This window comes from Neophocaena asiaeorientalis, unplaced genomic scaffold (assembly GCF_003031525.2).
Source record: "Neophocaena asiaeorientalis asiaeorientalis breed wild unplaced genomic scaffold, Neophocaena_asiaeorientalis_V1.1 scaffold5, whole genome shotgun sequence".
NCBI lineage: Eukaryota > Metazoa > Chordata > Mammalia > Artiodactyla > Phocoenidae > Neophocaena > Neophocaena asiaeorientalis.
This window is the reverse complement of record NW_020174698.1, coordinates 9,056,394-9,077,443: the sequence shown is the minus strand read 5'-3', so window position 1 is coordinate 9,077,443 and position 21,050 is coordinate 9,056,394. Positions and strand designations below refer to the sequence as shown.

At 37.1% G+C, this 21,050-nt stretch overlaps 1 protein-coding gene across 1 annotated transcript in view; it reads left to right on the top strand.

Annotated features, from left to right (window-relative positions):
• RSPO3 (R-spondin 3) overlaps positions 1–21,050 on the top strand; it is a 77,138-nt gene that overhangs the window by 30,080 nt on the left and 26,008 nt on the right. The window contains exons 2-4 of the mRNA XM_024759081.1: positions 1,773–1,964; positions 3,533–3,679; positions 8,294–8,491. Coding sequence (XP_024614849.1) covers positions 1,773–1,964; positions 3,533–3,679; positions 8,294–8,491 — 537 coding nt within the window. The remainder of the gene's footprint in view (positions 1–1,772; positions 1,965–3,532; positions 3,680–8,293; positions 8,492–21,050) is intronic.

Genomic DNA, 21,050 nt, shown 5'->3' with positions numbered 1-21,050 from the left:
TACACCTCTCACTTTTTGAAATGGGTCGATTAGATTCCGAACACATGGAACTCTCTTCACCCCTTTCTTTTTTAGGGTCTTTCCCAGATTAAAATATGTACACATTTTCTGTAAGTCTCCAATACTGGAGTTCCTGGCCTGAAAAATGACCCTGTTCCTTGGAAGGCAGTATTCACTTACAAGTCCCCCAGGTCCTGTAATGTCTAAACCTTCTGTGCCACTTTAGATGTCCGCCCCACCCCGCAGAGGAGCATGTACAGGAAGAGCAGACTTCCCTTCCCCCACACATTTCCTCAGTTTATTTACAAAACGTCTTGGAATGAGAATGAGCTGCTTGTGGTTCCTGTGGCTGATTCAGGGATGGTTTCCTCCAGGCAGAGAATGCTGGTCAACCAAATGACCTTTCTGCAGCTAACCCGTGCGCCCCTGTGGGAAGGCTGATCGGGCTTATGGGTACCCCTTCTAACTAAGCCTGGTAGGATTTGTTTTTGCAGTAAAGAACTTAGCAATAATCAAACATCACTGTGAAGATAGACTTAGTCATTGCAAGGTCCCTCCCCGCACCAACAGTAGTCAGAGAAACACGGGGATGCCTTTGCCCTCTTGTGCCTCAACCTTGCTTCTCATAGGGTCAGGATTATTCCCTTCTGAATTCCTGAAGGGACCATAGAGCTATTAATATTGTATATGAATAGAGAATACCTTAGGAGAAGAAATCATCCCAAACACCAGCTACATGAGAGATGTACATCAGTCAGCAATTTTCCATGAGCTCACACATAGTTGTCTATGACCAGTTAATAGTCATAAAAAAAGGGTTAAAGTTGTGAAGATCTCAAGTAAACATGAATCTTCCAAATGTTTGTATTTGTTCAGACTTGCTAATGAATATTCTCACCACACATATGGGTGACTCTTAGAAACCTTGGGATTCTCAGGGATATGTGTAGTAGTAGCCCTTAGAACGGACTGGTCATGTCCTCACCAAATATATATTTCACTTAAGTAAATGAAAGATGAGGGCACAAAAACTATAAGACTTCTCTCCCAAAAGATCAAATATTGAACATAACTTATAGTAAATATTATTATAAATACTTACATATGATCCACGTGGAACTACTGATAAGATAAATCACATTTTCACCATTATATCAATTTGAACTGATAAATATTAAACTCATGTGAGAAGAAGTGTTTCAGGAAAGCATTGGCAGGGAGTGAGGTGCTGAATAGCTACATAGTTGCAGAATCAGTTTGCTTTGAATCAGAGAGTGAAATGGTGTTCTGTAATAGACCAGAGTTGAAAAAGATATCTTAAAAATTAGTGTCATTACTCAGATTAAGCCCCAGTCTATGTTGTCATCCTTATTTGAAGACATTAGAGACATCCACCACATAAATGAAAAGCAAAACTAATACGTACTGATTTCAATGAGTGAGCACAAAATACCCGTCTCTAATCCGCCAGGGTGCTAGTTCAGTGAGAATACTTCCACTAGGTATATACTATCTATAAATATTTTGGGGCAATATATTCTTATTGTTCAAATGCTGAAATTTTTAGAACTTTGAAATTAAAACAATATATGTATGTATTAAAAGGAAATACCAGATCACAGAAAAGAGGGGAAAATTCCCAACTTATTCACCCATTACCACCAAGTTGAAAGCTAATAAAAGAAAACGTGTATCCTGCCCAGAGAATGTCATTGAACTTCTATATCTATGATTTAACTTTCGTTTTTGTCTTTCTACATTTGTCCCCCTAGTGCATCCTAACGTCAGTCAAGGCTGCCAAGGAGGCTGTGCAACATGTTCAGATTACAATGGATGTTTGTCATGTAAGCCCAAACTATTTTTTGTTCTGGAAAGAATTGGCATGAAGCAGATTGGAGTGTGTCTCTCTTCATGTCCAAGTGGATATTATGGAACGCGTTATCCAGATATAAATAAGTGTACAAGTAAGTGTCTACACAAAGTTATGTTTTTATCTCATCCTTGGAGAACTTTCCAAATTTGAAATGGCCTCTAGCCATATTTGTAATATTCAATGTTAAGTAACTAATAATATTTACCTGACACTTAGGCTAAACCATACTTGAATTCAGCCCTCAGGGCAGGAAGATTTTCACCACTATAAAAAATACTCCAATTTTGAGGGGTGTTTTTTTCATCATAAAAACAAAAACTGAGAACGTGGTTATCATTCATTGAACCTGTAGAAAGGCACCACAAGCACCAGTGCCACCTGAATTCCCACCACCATCACAAAATCCAAGTATTTAATGACTGAAAGAAGTAATTCAGCTGTTTTCTCTTCAAGAAGGATTCCAGTACAGCAACTGAAACATTTATTTATCAGTTGGAATTAAATGTTGGAAACACTCTCAGATCACATCTCATCTGGACTGAAAGTTTACTCTCCACACTGTAGACCCAGTAACCTTTCGAAATGTAAATTAGGAAATATCGCTCCTCTAGCATACATCACATGCGGCCCTGCCTTCCTCTGCATACTCAGCTCCTACGACTGCCCCTCAACCACTTTGCACTAACCTCACCGGCCTTCTTGCAAGATCTTCCCACTTCAAGGCTTTTGAAATGACTGTTGTACGCTCACCGTCCTGGCAGTTTGGAAAACTCTTTGCCCACACCTTTGCTTGGTGGGCTCTCTCCTTTCATTCAAGATTCTGCTCAGATGTCACCTTCTCACAGAGGCACTCCATGACCGTCTTGTCCAAAATAATCAACCTCTTCCCCTCATCAGTCACTTTTTATATCTTTTTCCTACCTTTTGTTTTTGTCGTTATTTTTTCCAGAGCACTTATCACTCTGGAAGTAGACCGCTTAGTTTCAAAGACCACTCTGCTCTGTGGTCCTGAGCTAATTACCTAACCTTTCTGAATCAGTTTCCTTCTCTGTAAAATGAGAATCATAATAGGGCCTACCTCACTGGGTTATTGTAAGGTTTAAATGACAATATTGTAAAATACTTGTAGCAGTGTATGACATACAGTAATCACCATATAAGGATCAACTATCATTATTGTTTATTGTATCTCCCCTCCTAGAATGTAAACTTTGTGAGGTATGGGCCTTATCTCTCTTTTGTATGCTGCTGTCAATGTACCTAGAATAGGGCTTGGCAGACAGTAGGCAATCAAACACTTGTTAAATTAAAAAATAGACCTCAAGAGCAGCACAAAGGCAATATACTAGTACATTTCATTAAAGTTCTAATGAAACATTTTCACTATCATTTAATATAAATAGACACTTGGTCTTATAAGCAAAATTTTTTTCATAAGGCAATAAATACAATAATTTTGAAATCAATGACTGGTGTACCTCAACTAAATGACTATGGAGGAACCTTTAATTTGGTTTGGCAAAATAATTTTGAGCCTAAGTGTTTGTTTGACATACAAGTTGCATGTGCCTGTGTTGTAAGCATACAGAACTGGACCAACAATAAATAGTTAACTGACGCTAATGGAAGCATATTTCTCTTTTCTTTTTTTGGTTTCAGAATGCAAAGCTGACTGTGATACCTGTTTCAACAAAAATTTCTGCACAAAGTGTAAAAATGGATTTTACTTACACCTTGGAAAGTGCCTTGACAATTGCCCAGAAGGGTTGGAAGCCAATAACCATACCATGGAGTGCGTCAGTATTGGTGAGGAGGAGCTCTAAGACTTAGGAGGGATGAGAAACACCAGAGATGATAATGTCAGTCTCCATGGAAACGCTGCTCAAAGTGCTGTCTCACAAGAGCCTGAGGGACCACCTCTAAGAGGCTCGCTCCCTCCTTCTTTACAAAGATACCATCCTAATGGGCCTTACTCAGCGTGTATCACAGTAAATTTAACACCCTGTGCGTGCACTGTTATTTCTTAGGGACCATCGATAACTGTTTCAACTATTGTGATCATTACCGATTTATTTTGTATCATTATCTAATGAAGTTTTACTTATAGTAATTTATATGTATACATGCACACTTATATATATACACACACACACACACACACACACACACAAATTTGATCTTGAACTAAATTTCCACCTTAGGTTAAGAGTCTCCACCTAGATCTAATGTCAACCAATGACCAAACTTATTTTCCAAAAGGAGGAAACATATTCTCTGGATACAGCCCTCTAATACTCAGTAGATGGATCAAAGACTTCGAGAACTGGATCTGATATGGTTAAAAAAAATCTCACTTTTTTCTCTCACACTGCTTTGCTGAAACACCGTGCTTGCACAGGTATTCAGACACAAGGAGAGGATTTTGGACTTAGACTGACAGAAGGACACAGTCCCAGGGCCTGATTAATTGCAGGCTGAGTTTCCTGGAGGAGAGGTTCCTCAGACAAGTTGTTTGCCTAATAACGGATCACTGTCAGGCTGTATTTTCCCTGTTTTAAATGGTGTGCAGCTACTACAGCTACGAGCTTGGTGAACAGTTGGGGAGCAGATGCTAAACCAAATGGGGAAACAGCATACTAAATCTCAGAATCCCCTGGGCAAGAGCTGCAAGAACCTCTTGATACTGCAGTGCTGTTGGCAAATGCACACAATTGTCCCCTTGATTCAGTGCAAGATAGTCTCCAGGACACCCCTGGGCTCCCCACAGATAGATCCATTAGAATCTTAAGTACTGGAAAAATAACTCTAAAGTGGTGGTTTAACCATTTCAGGTCCACATGAGACATTTATTTCTAAACAAAGATTTTGTGAGAAGGAAACAAATGGATGATATTTTAAAGATAATCTCAGAAGCATCTGGAAAACAACTTTCCTGAAACAGCTCATGGCTCAATTTGGTTCAGTCTTATTTTTTCCTCTAGTCAATAAAAACACAGAAAAATAACTTAGAAATAGGGTAAAAGGTACATGAGAAAGCACTTCAAGTTCATCTCTCTGTAGGTTCTGAGGGCTGATGATTAGAGGTGCTAACTTCCAAACTGTGGAGAAAATAGGAAACAGTTCTGAAAATATTCAAGGACCGAAATTCAGGATAAGTTGCAGAAAGTCTGTGATATTGCTCTACCCAGGAAAGGGGCAATGTTTAGATTTTCTTAGTTGTTGAAGGTGTAGCATCAGTCCTTCAAAGTCCATTTATTTAAATGTGTTAATGCTTTCCTATCAGAGAGCATTTAACACCTGGCACTGTTGGATTAGCTATTAAGGCTTCCTGGTAATTTATAATACTGTTTAGACAAAGACTGTTTGGTTAACACAATTACGTTTAAGAAATTTATATATTTTAGAATAGGGGTTAGCAATCTAAAAGCCATTTAGTGAATCAGGCTCATTGAACAGATGACCTAGGACATAGGAATAGGCAAATCAACAACTTTAGTTCCCAGCTGGCTCTTGTTGCTTGCTGCGTAAGGGATGTCTCCCATCACGTGGTATCTGGCCTACAAGCACTTGTGTGGATGCCTGTGGGATTGCCTCAGAATTTCACAAAAAATGATGACTTGCTTGATGATCACAAAGGACCATTAAAGGCTGTTCCTTTAACAAATATGAAACCTAGGACCCAGAGAGCTGAAATGATGATCCCAAGGACACAGCGTGAGTTATTGTCAGTGCTATAATTAGTACCTCTACTCTAGCTCTCTACGGCAGAGGTTGAAGAATGTGTCTCTCCCTTTGCTAAAATCTATACTGCATGACTTGTTTCTTACCCAGATTTTAAATTGAGAGAACATGTCATAAACAGAGAAAACACCACCTTCATACAGAGCTAGGGTAAAAGATTTATGTCACAACATACCCACTCCTCATGGTTTGCAAGTCAAATTAAGCAAAAATGTCGACTGAATCCAATTTTATAGGAGAATGTATTTCTTCCACTTTGTGCTCCAGAAATTTGCTTCCTTTCTGCACTGTCATTCTGCCATCCTCATTGCTCTTCTTGGAGTGTTGGTGCTGTTCAACTAGTCACAGAGGGAAGATATCTAGCTCCAAAGAGTGAGTAGCAAAGAACATGGCCTTGCTATGTTCTCTCTGGAACCATGCAGTCAGGCAGCAAGAATGAGAACAAATGAATAATGTTGTAAGACCATTACTGGTGAAATATCCAATTCAACTTTCCTTCCAGTTCAAGAATCCCTTTTACAGCATTCCAGGCTGACGATCAGCCACACCATGACCACTTCCAGGGACAAGGAGCTAACAACATTTTTTGAGACACTTGTTTCATTAGTGAACAGTTAAATGTTCCAATGTTAAGATTGTTCTTAATACAGAGGATAGAAGAAATGCAGTTTCTGTTGAGCAGTTCTGTTTTTTTCTTAACTACCTCGTAACCAAATAGTGCCCCAGATCTATATTGTTCATTTAATGACCTGAATACTACTTAAATCAACCTATTTGTTGTCTTTACATGATCAACAAAGTTTCCATTCTTTCCAAAAATATTTTTTGGATACTAACATTAAAGGTTCATTTGAAAGTATTTAGCTAAGAAAATTTCTTCTCCTCTCAAGGCCTTTTAACTATTCCATCTTATTAGAGCTCTTTATATCTGAACTTGCTAGTTGTGAATATTTTTCCTCTTTCTTCAATGGGATGATCTAAGATTGGCACTAAAATTTCATTTTTAGAACCATTCATCATCTGACTAAAGACTCATAGCTACCTATGTTGTAATTTTTTAAATCTGTTTTTCTTAAGTCTAGGTGTACATTTGCCTAGACCACCTTTGCTTTTATGAAAATCACAAAAGTTTGGGTGATTTCCACATCACGTAATTTTTTTCTAATTTAGTCCACGTAGTTCTGGCATTAAACGAATACTGGACAAAGTTACAGCTCACAAACTTGGATTTTTATTTTTCCATTTGCTTTCTTGGAGGTGTTTTTATTTGTATGTGCAAAGCTCCCCTACTTTTTAATGACTAATATTGGGATCAGAGATATGACCTTAACTGGCAAGAGATTATGATATCATTAAGTGATTTGGTCGCTCTGTTCTTTAACCAACTGAACATGAAGACTCCTTTGAAAGTGGTTCAGTAAAGTTCATTTAACTTCATAGAAACTTAAATTCACTTATCTAATCATTTCCATTCAACTCTGTGTTGCATTCAGATACCTGAAAGTGACTGAAAAAGCATGTGAAAAAAAAATGTATTGTGAATGGTTTTAAATTTCTGAAACATTTAGGTTATATTTCTTGAGGTTGTATGAAAAATGGTATTCTGCTCTAAAATAAGGATTCGTTAAATCAGAAGGCAGCAAGGTTACTGGGAATTTGTTTTTGTGGAAAGAGAGTCATATCATCTGAAAGAGTTACTGTTGCAAACCGTTTCCTTTGTAAGTCAGGAAATTTTATGAACATAAATATAAGAATATCATCTTGCAGGTGTTTATTTTTATTAGAAGTGCAAAAATCCGTTATAATACCTTGTAAAGCCAAAACTGAAAAGATTGATACACACAGAAAAAGGGAAACATCTACAAAAGAAGTTTTAGAAAAAGTATATCAGTTCATCCTAAAAGTCAGCCTGTCAGGTGAATTGTAGAAGCAGTTTATCAGCAGAAATTGACCCAGAATTCACTTAAAACAGATACTGCTATGCCTGATCTACACCCATGAATAAATGACAATATTTAAGTACTCAAGAAAAGGCACATGAAGTAGAAAAAGCACTGAGTTGTAGGCCAAGCACCTGAATTCATTTTTTGCTTAATCATTCTCTAGCACAGAAGTTCTCAAAGTGTGTTCTCAGTACCTGCAAATGTGCATCACGTGTATCATTAGAAATGCAAATTCCCAGGCCCCACCGCAGGCAACTGAATTGGAAACTCTGGGTGGGGAGAGGTCCAGCATTCTTTGTTTTAGAAGTCCTCCCTGCAGGTGATTCTGTTGCACACTAAACTTTGAGAATCAATTCTCGAGTATGTAATAATGACTAACCTATCAAGCTATGGTCAGGATCCATCAATAATTGTAGCAGTGCTCTAGAAATTGTAAAGCATTGGTCAGTTGTGAATAATTATATTCATGCCTGGGTTAATCAAATCTACAGTGAAAAGTAAACCCAACGCAAGAGTGAGTTTACCTGATAATATGAGGACCAAAAAGTGGAGAACATTCTATTCCTGCTTTCACTTTCTCTTTGTTTTATCTTTAAGTCATCTTGCCCAACTTTGTTCTGCAGGATTGCTGCTCAGAATTTGGGCAAGTATTGATGGAAGCATGCCTTCTTGTTTATTTAACAATTGTGAAACTATGTGTGAGCGAACTGAGGCTGTTTCTGGTGTTCTGTTTCAGTGCACTGTGAGGCCAGTGAATGGAGTCCTTGGAGTCCATGCACGAAAAAAGGAAAAACATGTGGCTTCAAAAGAGGGACTGAAACACGGGTCCGAGAAATAATACAGCATCCATCAGCAAAGGGTAACCTGTGTCCCCCCACCAGTGAGACAAGGAAGTGTACAGTGCAGAGAAAGAAGTGTCAGAAGGGAGAACGAGGTACAATCATACTAACATGTGCTTGTCTGAATCCTCATGATTTGATGCAAATTTCACTTTATTTCTTAGGAAACATTTATTATTATCACTCATGTCTGAAAACCCTAAAATGTGTACCAAACAAAGAATATGTTGGCTGTAAATTACAGAATATCGATGTGGTAATTTTTTAAAATGGAGCTTGATATCAGAACTTTAAACTACACAAAAGTGTGCTAATTGCATCTTAGGGAAGGGGGCTGCATTATAAGCATATAATATATGCCTATATCTTCCTTTTGGGCCATTATCTTTCCTATCATCTACCTTCCTAGTACCTGGAAAACTTAGGGGAAGCCTCAGAAACACAAGGTCTAATAATAACATTTGGTACATGAACATGGTGAATACCAGCCATCAGCTTACTCCTTTCTTCATTGCCTACAAACCAAAGTAGTGCAATTAGGTGTTAAGCTTTTGTAGCTAAACATATTTTAAAGGTTACATATTTCATAAGTATAATACAAGCATTTGTGACATTTTATCCCCAGATTTTTTTTCATATTACAGTAATTTCATACATCAGATTATAGAACCTACCAAATCAATATTAAATAACTCTGTGTAAGGGCTGTTCTGAAGTCGTATGAGTGCCAAGGAAAAATATATCATTTAATCTGATGCTTTAAGGTGATTAAACTTCCATATAGAAGATCTGCAGTTGTTGACTTTTAAAATATAATTTTTCCATCTTTCTCACTAATCCTCAGCACCACTGCCTACAAATATGTTATGTAGCTATTGGTGAGTCTATAAATGATCCTCTCAATTAATTGCAGCTTGGCTGACTCTGTAGTTGAAATTCCTTTGTTTATTCCATTCATTCATTCATTCAACATCATTTTATTGAATTTTTATTTTATGGCCACACATAGTGCTAAGCCCTGGGGATTCACAACTGAATAGAGTACCATCCCTATCCTGAAGTTATACTCAGAGTCCAGTGAAAGGTTGAGATGTTTAAGCAGACAATCACAATATCACATACTAAGGGAGGTTTGGTGTGTGGAAAATTTCGATGGAAACACAGAAGAGGGTGCTGTGAAAACTTGAACTTTGCTCATACAAGAAAGGACTTGGTCCCCCGTACTTTGCAGTGTCTTTCACTGTACCGAAAGACCAAACTGACCATCATCAGGATGGATACAGCATGTCGTTGCCATTAGTAATCAAATAGTTAATGTGATAAACTTTTTGAATACATGGATTATTTTAAGGGAACTTCAAGTTTTTGTAAATTTATAAGAGGTTTTGATTAAAATTAGGTTTAAGGAATGAAAGTTGGCTAGTGAAAAAGGTCTTTCTGGCGTTTGTTACCAATTAATTTAAAACATCTTAGATTTTAAAAGTTGGATTTGGAAATAAAATATTTCATCACTCTACTTGTTGGTAAGCTCCCATAGCCGTACATTTACTTATGTTTACTAAATTTTCTTAAAATTTAATGACTTACAGGTGGTCTTTGTTCATATTATTCTTTCCACAAAGATTCTACATTACTAATCAGTATTTAGTATACTTTGCTTTTAAAATATAAGTGAAGAAAATCTCATCCAATAGAAAAATTAAATTATGATACTAATTACATTTTTTTCTTTTATTTGAGGATGTGGTCTTCTAATATATTTTGCTAGCACTGACTTAAACATTAACATTGAAAATGTTAGTTTTTAAACTAGCAACAACTAAGATAAGTAATGCCATAAGAAGTTTAAAATAGTAACCTGTAACATAAGCTTGACTTAAAAATTTCTTTCTGGTCCTTGTTTCTTCTCCTCTGAGTAGGATACGTTGGCATTTTATGTTTACAAAGAAAATGTTATACAACTAGAGAATTTTAGGTGCTTTATTCTTTTTCAAATTTGATAATCCATAGACTACTAAGTAGGAGATGTGGATTACATGTATAATTAAATTCAAGATTTGGTTCCATTTTTATTTAATTTTCATTCATCTTTTTATATGTCTGTCAAAAATAATTTCTCAAGTAGCCTAGAAATTTAAGATAGGAAGGTAACCACTTCTCCCTTCATTGCTTACTTCTCTAACCTATTAGTTTTCTTAACTTCTCTTAATGGTAACTCAAATATCAAAAATATATCTATTTGAATATGAAGAAACCAAATAGAAAAGTAATTATGACCCCTGGATATGCCACTGTATCAAATATCACGTCAAAATAATAACACTACCCAGAGTCTTCTTGTTTATATTGTATATCTCAGAGCTATACAATAGTGATAAATATAAACACAATAAAGTGATGAAGGCATGATTTCTCCTACCACTAGAATAGCTGTTACTTGAACTACACCTAAATGATTGTAGATTCATAAAATAACATCATTTAGATTCATCGCTGAGCATTTTCAGATGAGAAAGCTAAAAGATAAGGTTTTTTAAAAAAAAAATTTAGCCTGAAAATCTTGAACTTAAACTTACATCTATCTTCCCTGCCCAAGAGGTTAACAATAGACAGAAGTAGATAACTCATATTTGGAAAAGGTATGGAGCATGTGTTCAGGAATTTTTCTGCTGTGTTGTAATTGCCAAAGGCAAGGTCTCCAGGGAAGAATGATAAGATCCAGAAATGACTTTCTAAAATGTACACAAAGAAGAAGCTGAATAGGAGGAACTAGTTTTTAGTAACAGAATGGATTATTCTAGTTGTGAGATGCATATTTATATATATGAAATTTTCATATATATATGAAAAATTGGTTGCAAAATCTTACACATACACACATTTTTCTTTACTAATATTCTTCTCATGCTTAGAATACTTATAGGAAGTTAATCTGAGGAGATAAATGTCATTTCTATAGCCCCAAATCTAAACTTTTATCTGATGTACTACTTGTTTGCACATTTAGGATTATTGCCCTTTACCTGGCATGCTGCCTTTTAATATCTTAAATTCTCCATCAATTACTAGCTTTAATAAGAAGTTATTACCAATGCAGTAGTTTCTAGCTTGAGCCTATCTCAATTGAGTTATATATCTTAAATGTCAAAGATATATAACGTTTATTTTAAGAGATTATGAAGGCTAACATATATACTAGTATCACATATGCCTTAAAACAATATATTGTAAATAGAAGTAAACAAGGAGAAAATGCACTTTTAATGGCTGCCAATTCATACTTATTAACTCTTTTGATATATTGCTTGTAACCATTTTAGATAAGGGGAAGTGAAACAGAACAGGGGAGCATATATTTGTCAGCGTTTGATGCAAAAGAGTGATTTTTTTTGTTTGGGTTGGAAGGCAGGGTGCAAAGAAAGGAAGATCACCAAAATGTTTCTCATTCATTTGTACATTCCTTTAATTAACTGAAGAGAATTTCCTGTAGGTAATGGGTTTTGAGGCAATTCACAAAGAATGAAAGAAATTTTGTTCTTTGGTGAATTGCATGAATAAGATCCTAATTAATTACATGTAGTACATGATCTTGGGATAGAAAGGAGAGAGAAGAACAGAGTCATGGAAGAAATGGGGCAGGGTCTACTTTCTTGGTGTAAAGAAGAAATAGCATCCTTCCTAGCAGAGAAGGAGAAAAAGAATCCATTAAAATATAAATAAATAAAATGTCCAGAGACATTTCCAGGGAAGAAACAAGTGTGGGAATTACTGCATTATTTGAACATACTGAAGGTCACCTTATGTGCCTTCCCAAAATTAAAAGTACAGTTGTAAAATTCTACTAGGTTTTACATAGAAGAAAAGTGTTATATGTTAACTTACAAATTGTTATTAATCATGTTTTCAAATACCAGTATTATAAATATGCATTACATTTATCATGAGCACTATATTTAAAGTTACAGTAAAATTTGTTTTTAAAAAAGGAAACAAATAAAAAATGAGTCCACTTTGTTCCCAGGTTTGCACCTCTGTCTTTTAGTTAACTTCTTAAAATCTTTATAACAACTACTCCAGTGATGAAGAGTTGAGTTTTATACAGGAAGGATTCATATTAAAGCTTCAGTCAAATTCAAAACGAGACATTTAGCCAAGATTTTCAGAACAGTTCTCAAAATCCAAATAGAAGGAGTCATTAGCTCAAAATTGTAGGATGCCAACTGGCTGGGAGAATTTTGATGATGGCCTCTCACCACCATCACCTCATGCAGGAGGACCAGCTGGCCTACAGACACTCATCCTGTTTAAGCACTGGAGGATGGGAGCTTTCTGCTCTTTCCCTACACCCAATCAGTACACTAGCCCTTTGACATAGGTCAGAGAAAATTCGACAAAGTACAGAGCTGAGATAAGAGTGGCATTAAAGACTGTGGTTTTCAACCAGGCATGATTTTGCTCCCCAGGGCACACTTCTCATTGTCACACTTGGAGAAGGGGGACGCTACAGGCATCTAGTGGGGAGAGGCTGCTAAATATTTTACAACGCACAGGACAGCCTCACACATCAAAAATTATCTGCCAGTAGTGCCAAAGATGAGAAACCCTGGTATAAACTCAACAATCTCTCTTTGAGGCCATGTTAGTCCTTACCCAAATGGGTTTTTTGTTTTGATTCTGGGAAGGACCAGTGAAAACCTTTCATTGCCACCAATGGAAGCCTGCACATGGTGCAGACCTTTGGTAACAAGAACAATTTGGTGAAACAGAGGGGAAATTTTTGCCCCCCAATCATTACAAAGGTAATAATCAATTTTATTAAAAATTAATATTATTTGAATTTCAAATATTCCAGTACCACACGAAAATATTTAGCTATGTTTAAAACCTCCAAGAAAGGTAGTCTATTGCAAATAAATAATCCCTTTCACTCTGAGCAATGTTCCTTAATACAAATGTATGGACTTTCTCTTAAAGGCTAAGCCCAGTTTTTCATTTAATGTCCCCAATGGAGAGGGCTGTCATTTGTTTAATCACTATTTAGCTCTCTCTCCACTGAGACAAATTATGTGGCTACAGTCATCTCTTGTTTTTTAATACACTCCTATCTACTCGGTTAAACCATATGAAACTGCCATTTTTGTTGATTATAAATGGTCAAATATAAGCAGTTTCATAGGGTTCAACCTAATACTCCAAAATTTTATCTCTCTGAATTTTGTAAATACTAGAACTAGACCTAGAGTACCATTGTTACTGATGAAAACATTACAGTTTGTATACGCCACAACTTAATTTAAATATTAGGCTTTTAATATTAATACAGGTATGCTATTGTTTTTGAAGGATGGAGGCACTCCTAACCTCTGAAGATCCTCATGAAAACATGGTTCATCTTTGGGTCCTTTTCAGTTATGCTCACTCATGACCTATGCACTGATTTATTTGATTACATATTTTCTCCTTTGCCATATTACTCAACTCTTACTCTTCTTTGTTTCTTTCCCACCAATTACAGCTTAATCTTTGAAGCATCAAATCAGCTTGCAAATTTCACAGCTATGTGTCCGGATTTATTATCCACATAGTCAAAAGGGTGTTATCACCTCTGTGACAGGCTCTAATTTCTTTCATTGATTCCTCTGACATTGACATTACAGTGGCAGGATCTTTGCAAGCATTCTGTGTTGCCCAGGTTTGTGGGTTGAAGACCACGCTAAGATTGTTTATGTATGCACAGTTTACTTCCCTCTGTAATAATGGAGCTGAAGGATCACATCCAGCACCTAGATAGATTTTGAAAAAAGTAAAATGACAGCTACTAGGTTTCTTGCCTTGAGCACATTTGACAATTACATTGTATGTTCTTGAATTTCTCAGTGCTAATGAAAAAGTTCTGCAGAAAATAAGCCTTTTATTTCATGTTTTGCAATCCCAGGTACTATACTATTTTTTATAATTCAACCAGCAGTTTTTATCTTTTTATAATCAATACCAAGTTCATACCATTCCATTTTCGTAGGCTCTCTAAGATTTTGGGGACATTCATAGTCGTCAAAATTCACGGTGGGCTTTATTCACAGTGGGAAAATACTTAAGTGTTGTTATTAGCTTTGTAGTCCCTACCTTGCTTTGGTGGTAGAAAAATCATTTTTAGGCTTCTGTGCTGTGTTGGTGTGTATACTGCAGCATCTCTATTCTAAAACAATTTTTATAATAAATTATTCTTGCAAATGCTTATACTTTCTGAGATTTCCTTTTTGTGATTTTTTTTTTTTTTTTTTTTTTTTTTTGCGGTACGCGGGCCTCTCACTGTTGTGGCCTCTCCGGTTGCGGAGCACAGGCTCCAGACGCGCAGGCTCAGCGGCCACGGCTCACGGGCCCAGCCGCTCCGCGGCATGTGGGATCTTCCCGGACCAGGGCACAAACCTGTGTCCCCTGCGTCGGCAGGCGGACTGTCAACCACTGCACGACCAGGGAAGCCCCCTTTTTGTGATTTTTATAAATATCTAATGCTTTTCAACCCATTGGTATGTGTAACATAACACACACTGGTCAGTCTGTTGAATAGAGTAGTAGCTGTAGTAAACAAAGCATTCTTCAGCCCCCAACCAAACAACGATCTTGCCATTGTTTAGCTCCTGTGCATTGGGGTGAAGTTTTTTCAAGTTAGCTTTTGCTGCATAAGTAAGAAATAACCCCCAAACATACAGGCTTAAAACAACCACCATTTATTTAACAATAAATGTGGGTGGGTAATATGGGCTGGGATCCACTGTGCAGTTCTGGCTGGCTCCCTAATGTAGTGGACTGGCTGAGGACGGAGGAAACTGCTGTTTCTATCATCCTCAAGGTGGCTAGGGGGTTCTACAAGGTTCTAAGAGGGAGAGAAGAAGCAGTTCCTCTTGAGTTTGGGCTCAGAACTGGCACAATTTTACTCCCACCATGTTCTGTTATTCTATGCAAGTTACAAGGCCAGTCCTGATTCAAAAGTTGAAATAGATTTCACCTCTTGGGGGAGAGGTCCCATAGTTACTTTGCAACTTGGCATGCACATACAGGGATGAGTGGAGAATTGTAACCATTTTCTCCATCTACCAGAGGTCTTTCTCTTGTTTGCAGTTAGATGAGTGTGATTGCTGTTTATTCAACATTCTCTTCCTATCTAATGTAGTGTCTCTTCCTTTGTAAAAACACTCAGTGTTTGATGCAGGAGATGGTATATAGGGAGATTACTTCTATTGTATTTTCCAGTTTGTAAAGGGCAGAATAGGACGAATAAATAAAAGGCCAGGCCAGGATACCTTCATACACTCAACACATGTTTATTAAAGCACCAGCTATGTGCTAGGCACTTTTAGGTACTGAAGATATGGCAATGGACAAGAAAGACAAAAGTCCCTGCCATCATGAATCTAGATATTGGTGTCATGGTTTATGTTGGTCCACAAAGTAAAGACAATCGATGATCAGCTCACTTGTAGCATATGCTTGTGTGGACAGTTTTCATCTTTGTAATTTTTTTCTGTCGGTAGCTGCAGTTTCATTAGTTTGCTAACACATTTACAAAGACATTTGTTTATGCTGGCAAAAACGAAATATCTCTGCCTACTTTTTGTTTTGGTCTCAAGGCAAATCTATTTTTCTGTGACCACCATGTTGATATGCTAATGTGTTTTTGTGAGATGGCTAAGTAGGGTTAAAGGTACAGCTTGTGGCTGTGGAACAGAGCTGAGTTAACAGGCCCTTTGGAGAAATGACCCTGAGACCCTGGCTTCATGTGCAGCCTGTTCTAGCCAACTGAGATCCCTGCCAATTAGGAGGGTTCCCTAGAGAGAGCCTCAGAGAGCATCAGCATAAATTTAAATTCTGGACCCCCAAGTATAGTTTCCAAAAGGGCCTTCTTGTCCTTTGCTAATTACAAAGTAAACATTTCTCCACCAAAAAAGACACTTCCTCCTTTCATGCTCCTGTCCTCCTTCCCACCTCCCTAACACAGTCACTCCTTGAAACTGCTGGTGTTGCTGAAACCTCTTTGGCAAAGAAGACACCCCACATTTGAAGGCACAAAAGAATTATTCTTTCCATAGATCATTATCTTATTCTCTTTTTATCTACTCCAGTAACTTCTTCATAGAAGTGTTGCAGACTAACTTTGTAGATTGTTACAGCCTGACAGAAAAGACTGGTTACCTCCGCCACAGGCCTCCCAAGAGGTGTGACCAAGCAAATACAGCCAGGTTACAATTAAATTCCCTGACCTCATTGAAACAGAAACATCCTCAAACTTGTTTACATTAAAACCCTATCATTTTTAGCATCAGGAAAGGGAAAGACCACTTTAATGGTTTAATTCTTGTATGTTGCTGTCAAAGCAGACCCCAAATAGAATGTGGTGTATTTTTGTACTAATGGACAAATCCAAGCATAAAGTTTTCGGCACAGTGGCTGGCATCAGTGTACATTAACATGTACAAAATGGGTGTAAATGAGAAATTCTTCAAAACTTGTTATTCCACTAAGTTTCTGTTCTCTTCCCCAGGTACTTCACTTTCCATTTAATTTTCTATTCAGTTCCCTTTTCCTTTTGGTTAAAGCACCCCATTCCTCATGTCCTAAATTGGAAATGCTTTTCTATCATTTTTCTTACTGTTTTTCAGTTTTTCTAAAAAATTATTTGCAAATGTATGTAATTATTATTTTAACAGAAAAACAATATCTGAGTGTTTATCTTTCATTGACAGTCCTTTTTCACCAAGGTCACTGTTACCTTCTGTGTATTCATCAGGATATTTGAAAAGACAGATTTCAAATTACCCTAAGCAAAAAGTAAACTATTTGCTGAAGACACAGTTTGCTCTAAGTGCTCGAACAATATCATTGGCTCCATCTTCTTCTCTCCTCTCTCTTTCTTGCCATTTCAAGTCATCCTGCCTCTGTGTCTGTTTATTGGCCTTGTTCTCCCCTGCTACAGTGAGTCTGTCTCTACTCGCAGGGAAAGCTGGCTCTGGGAAGCCCTAAATCTATATCCACGCTGCTCTTGGTCCAAAAGGATAGTGCGCTCTCTCCTTCAGAGTCCATTCATCCAATCTCGTGGAAGGTGAAAATTGACCCAGCTTGGCTCACATGTCTACCCTTGAACCCATCACTGTGGCAGAGGAAGTGGAGTGCTGTGATTGGTCTGCCTCAGTCACATGCTCACTATTGAAGCCAAGGGACACGTGAGCCACTTTGAGTAGCAGTTCTGTGTAGAAATGAGTGCTAGGCTGACAAAACAACAGATGCAAATGATCTTCTTCCAAAAAAAAAAGCTCAAAATCTAGAAGCTTGTACTCTTCTATAGGGTAATCCCTGTCCAATACTATTTATGGCAAAAAACATTTAAGTGAGAAAGTGTAACCAAAGTTTTACTCCATCTGTTTTAGACTAGAGAGGCATGTCTAGCATAATGCTAATAATATTTTAACTAATTTTTTTTCTGATTTCTTTTGTTTGCTAGAAAACCTTTTTTGTGAGTAAACTGGCTCTGAAATGAATAGAAAAAGAATCCAGTACTCCTATGAAGGCTTTCTGGGATTGATTTGTGCAAGCTTAAGTAAAGACATGTCCATGGTTCCATTTCTAGCTGCTGAGGTTCTGTGTGAAATGTACCAGTGTGGGTAATGACCTTTTGCTTGATTATACATCAGGCCAGTGAAACTTTAAAATTAACTCAAACCTAATTACTGAACTCTTGTGTTTATACTGTGTATACACCACCCGGTCATAACTCTAGCCTCTGTGAGCCCAAGCTGCCATAATTGAAAAATATATCTTGTAAAGGCTTGTTTTGTTTATTTGTTGTTTCTGCTGGAAAAGCCTGCTTTTCTTATTTTTCAAGAGATCAGATTTAGGAAATAGTTTATGAACAGAGTCCAATTACATTTTATATCTCAATGCAAAACATACATTTTAAAATGAGATATCCCTTTTACTTTTGTGTGATGTGAAATCTAATGTCTGGAAGCACAATGCAACTTATTTTTCACTGAGTTTTGAATAATATCACATTTTAGGCAAGGAAATATCAACATACTGAACTCATACTTGGAAAATATGAATAATTGCTAATTCCAAAAATGAGTCATAGAAAAATGTATGCATACTCAGGATCAGTAGTTAAAATACCTAATTAATTACAATCTGTGAACAAAAATTATTATCCTAATTTATAGAACGCTAATTAGATAGCTAATTACTTTTTTATGGACCATGGATGTATGAAATAGTGAAATATTCCTCAAAATAATAAGTACAAACTGTTAACATCTGATGTCATGCTCCTCTGGTTTCCAAGCAACACCAAAATCATAAAGGAATTTTGTTTTGTTTCAAATTGGTTTTTTTCAATAGCTAACATGCAGTTTACTAAAGTATTTCTTGGGCAAACTTTTGGTGGATTCACGCTTGTCCAGTTTTTCTAATTTTGCTTTGAAATGTGTAGGAGAGGCAGTTTTCCTAGTTAATGTCTCTCCCTCGCCCTTCGGCTTCCTACCATGTCGTGTGCCCTTAGTGCGCCTCCTCCTGCTTTGTTTCCTGCCTAAACACCCTTTCCTTCCATTCCTGCAGGTTTCCTCCATTTTCAAAGGATTATATGTTCACAGAATCATTGTTTCTTCTTGTGTTCACAGTCTTCAAAGTAGCTTAATAGTTGCAGTGCCAGCCTAGTTAAGTAAAAGAGCACTAAACTAGTTTGGAAACCAAAACCATCTCAGTTCAACTCTAGATTTGGTGGGGTTTTTTTCTTTGTTTAATTTTCAAAAAAGCATAATTTTTTTTTTTTTTTTTTGCGGTACGCGGGCCTCACACTGTTGTGGCCTCTCCCGTTGCGGAGCACAGGCTCCGGACGCGCAGGCTCTGCGGCCACGGTTCACGGGCCCAGCCGCTCCGCGGCATGTGGGATCTTCCCGGACCGGGGCACGAACCTGTGTCCCCTGCATCGGCAGGCAGACTCTCAACCACTGCGCCACCAGGGAAGCCCCCAAAAAGCATTATTTTTAACGTCAGTGATGGTATATATGATATGGTACAAATGGATACCATAATGGCATACTACCAATATAACATAATGGTACACATGGATAGCAAAATGTTTTCCCCTTTTTGCTCTTAGTACTACAGTAAAAATCTCTATAATGTTAATGAACTGATGCACTCCCTTTCTATCAGAGGTTAAAGACGTAGTATCGATACATCGTAGTATTTAGAACACAGGCTCTGGAACCAGAGTACCTGTTTTCAAATCTTAATTGTGCTTTTAACTAGCTGTATGACTTTAAGCAAATTACTTAGGCTTTGTATATCCCATTTTCCTCATCTGTAAAGTGGGGATGATAACAGCAACTACCTCACAGAGTTGTAGTGAAGGAGTGATGTAGCAAGGAGTTAATGTGTGTATAAAACTCTTGAGACTTGTGTCTGGCATCTGGTAAGTGCTCAGTAGTTGTGAGATCTAATATAAAATAGAGTCCCAAACACTGGATGGAAAAACCAAAGGATGTGCACATTTTAAAAATTAATGCATTCTACCAGATTACTTTTCAAAAAGGTTTGAACAGTTCACATTTGCAGTGTATCAGAAATGCCTATTTCCTTATAAATAGGAAATGCCTATTTCCTGATGCCCAAACTGGATGTTATCAGTCCTTTGAAGACTTGCCATTCTGATGGATTAACAATAGTATCCTTTTGTTTTTCTGACTACTAGTAAGGCTGATCATGTAAAATGACAGAGCTGCTATGGAAAACATCATGGTGGTTTGGCAAAAAAATTAAAAACAGAATTACCATATGATCCACCGATTCCAAGTATGTAGGTATATACCCAACATAAATGAAAGCAGGGTCTCAAAGAGATATTTGTACATCCATGTTCATAGCAGTATTATTCACAATAGCCAAAAGGTGGAAGCAACCCAGATGTCCATCAATAGATGAATAGATAACAAAAAGTGGTATATAGACGTACAATGGAATATTATTCACCTTAGAAAGGAAGGAAATTCTATCACATGCTACAACATGAATGGACCTTAAGAATATAAAGCTAAGTAAAATAATCCTATCACAAAGACAAATACTGTATGATTCCACCTATATGAAGTACCCAGAATCGTCAAATTCATAGAGATAGAAAGTATTGGGTTGGCAAAACAGTTCCTTCGGCTCTTTTTCCGTAACAGCTTATAAAAAACCTGAACGAACTTTTTGGCCAACCCAATAGAATGGTGGTTTCATGGAGGGGGGAATGGAAATTGCTATTAAATGGATACAGAGTTTCAGTTTTACAAAAGGAAAAGATTTCTGGAGAGTGACGGTGGTGATGGTTGCACAAAAATGTGAATATACTAAATGCCATTGATCTGTGCACTTAAACATGGTTAAGAAGGTAAGTTTTATGTTATGCACTTTTACCACAAGTTAAAATAATAAAAGAAAATAGCAGTGCTCATATTGAAGTAAGGGCTAACCAACCAGTAGCCCTCTGCTAGGGTATTTTATTTGAAACCGTTAAACAAGATGGTTTATAAAATCTTTTATGTTTTTCAATTAGACTCAGGTAAAACCTGAACTTGACATTTCTGTGAACCCTCTGCTACAGTATAGCACAATATTTTT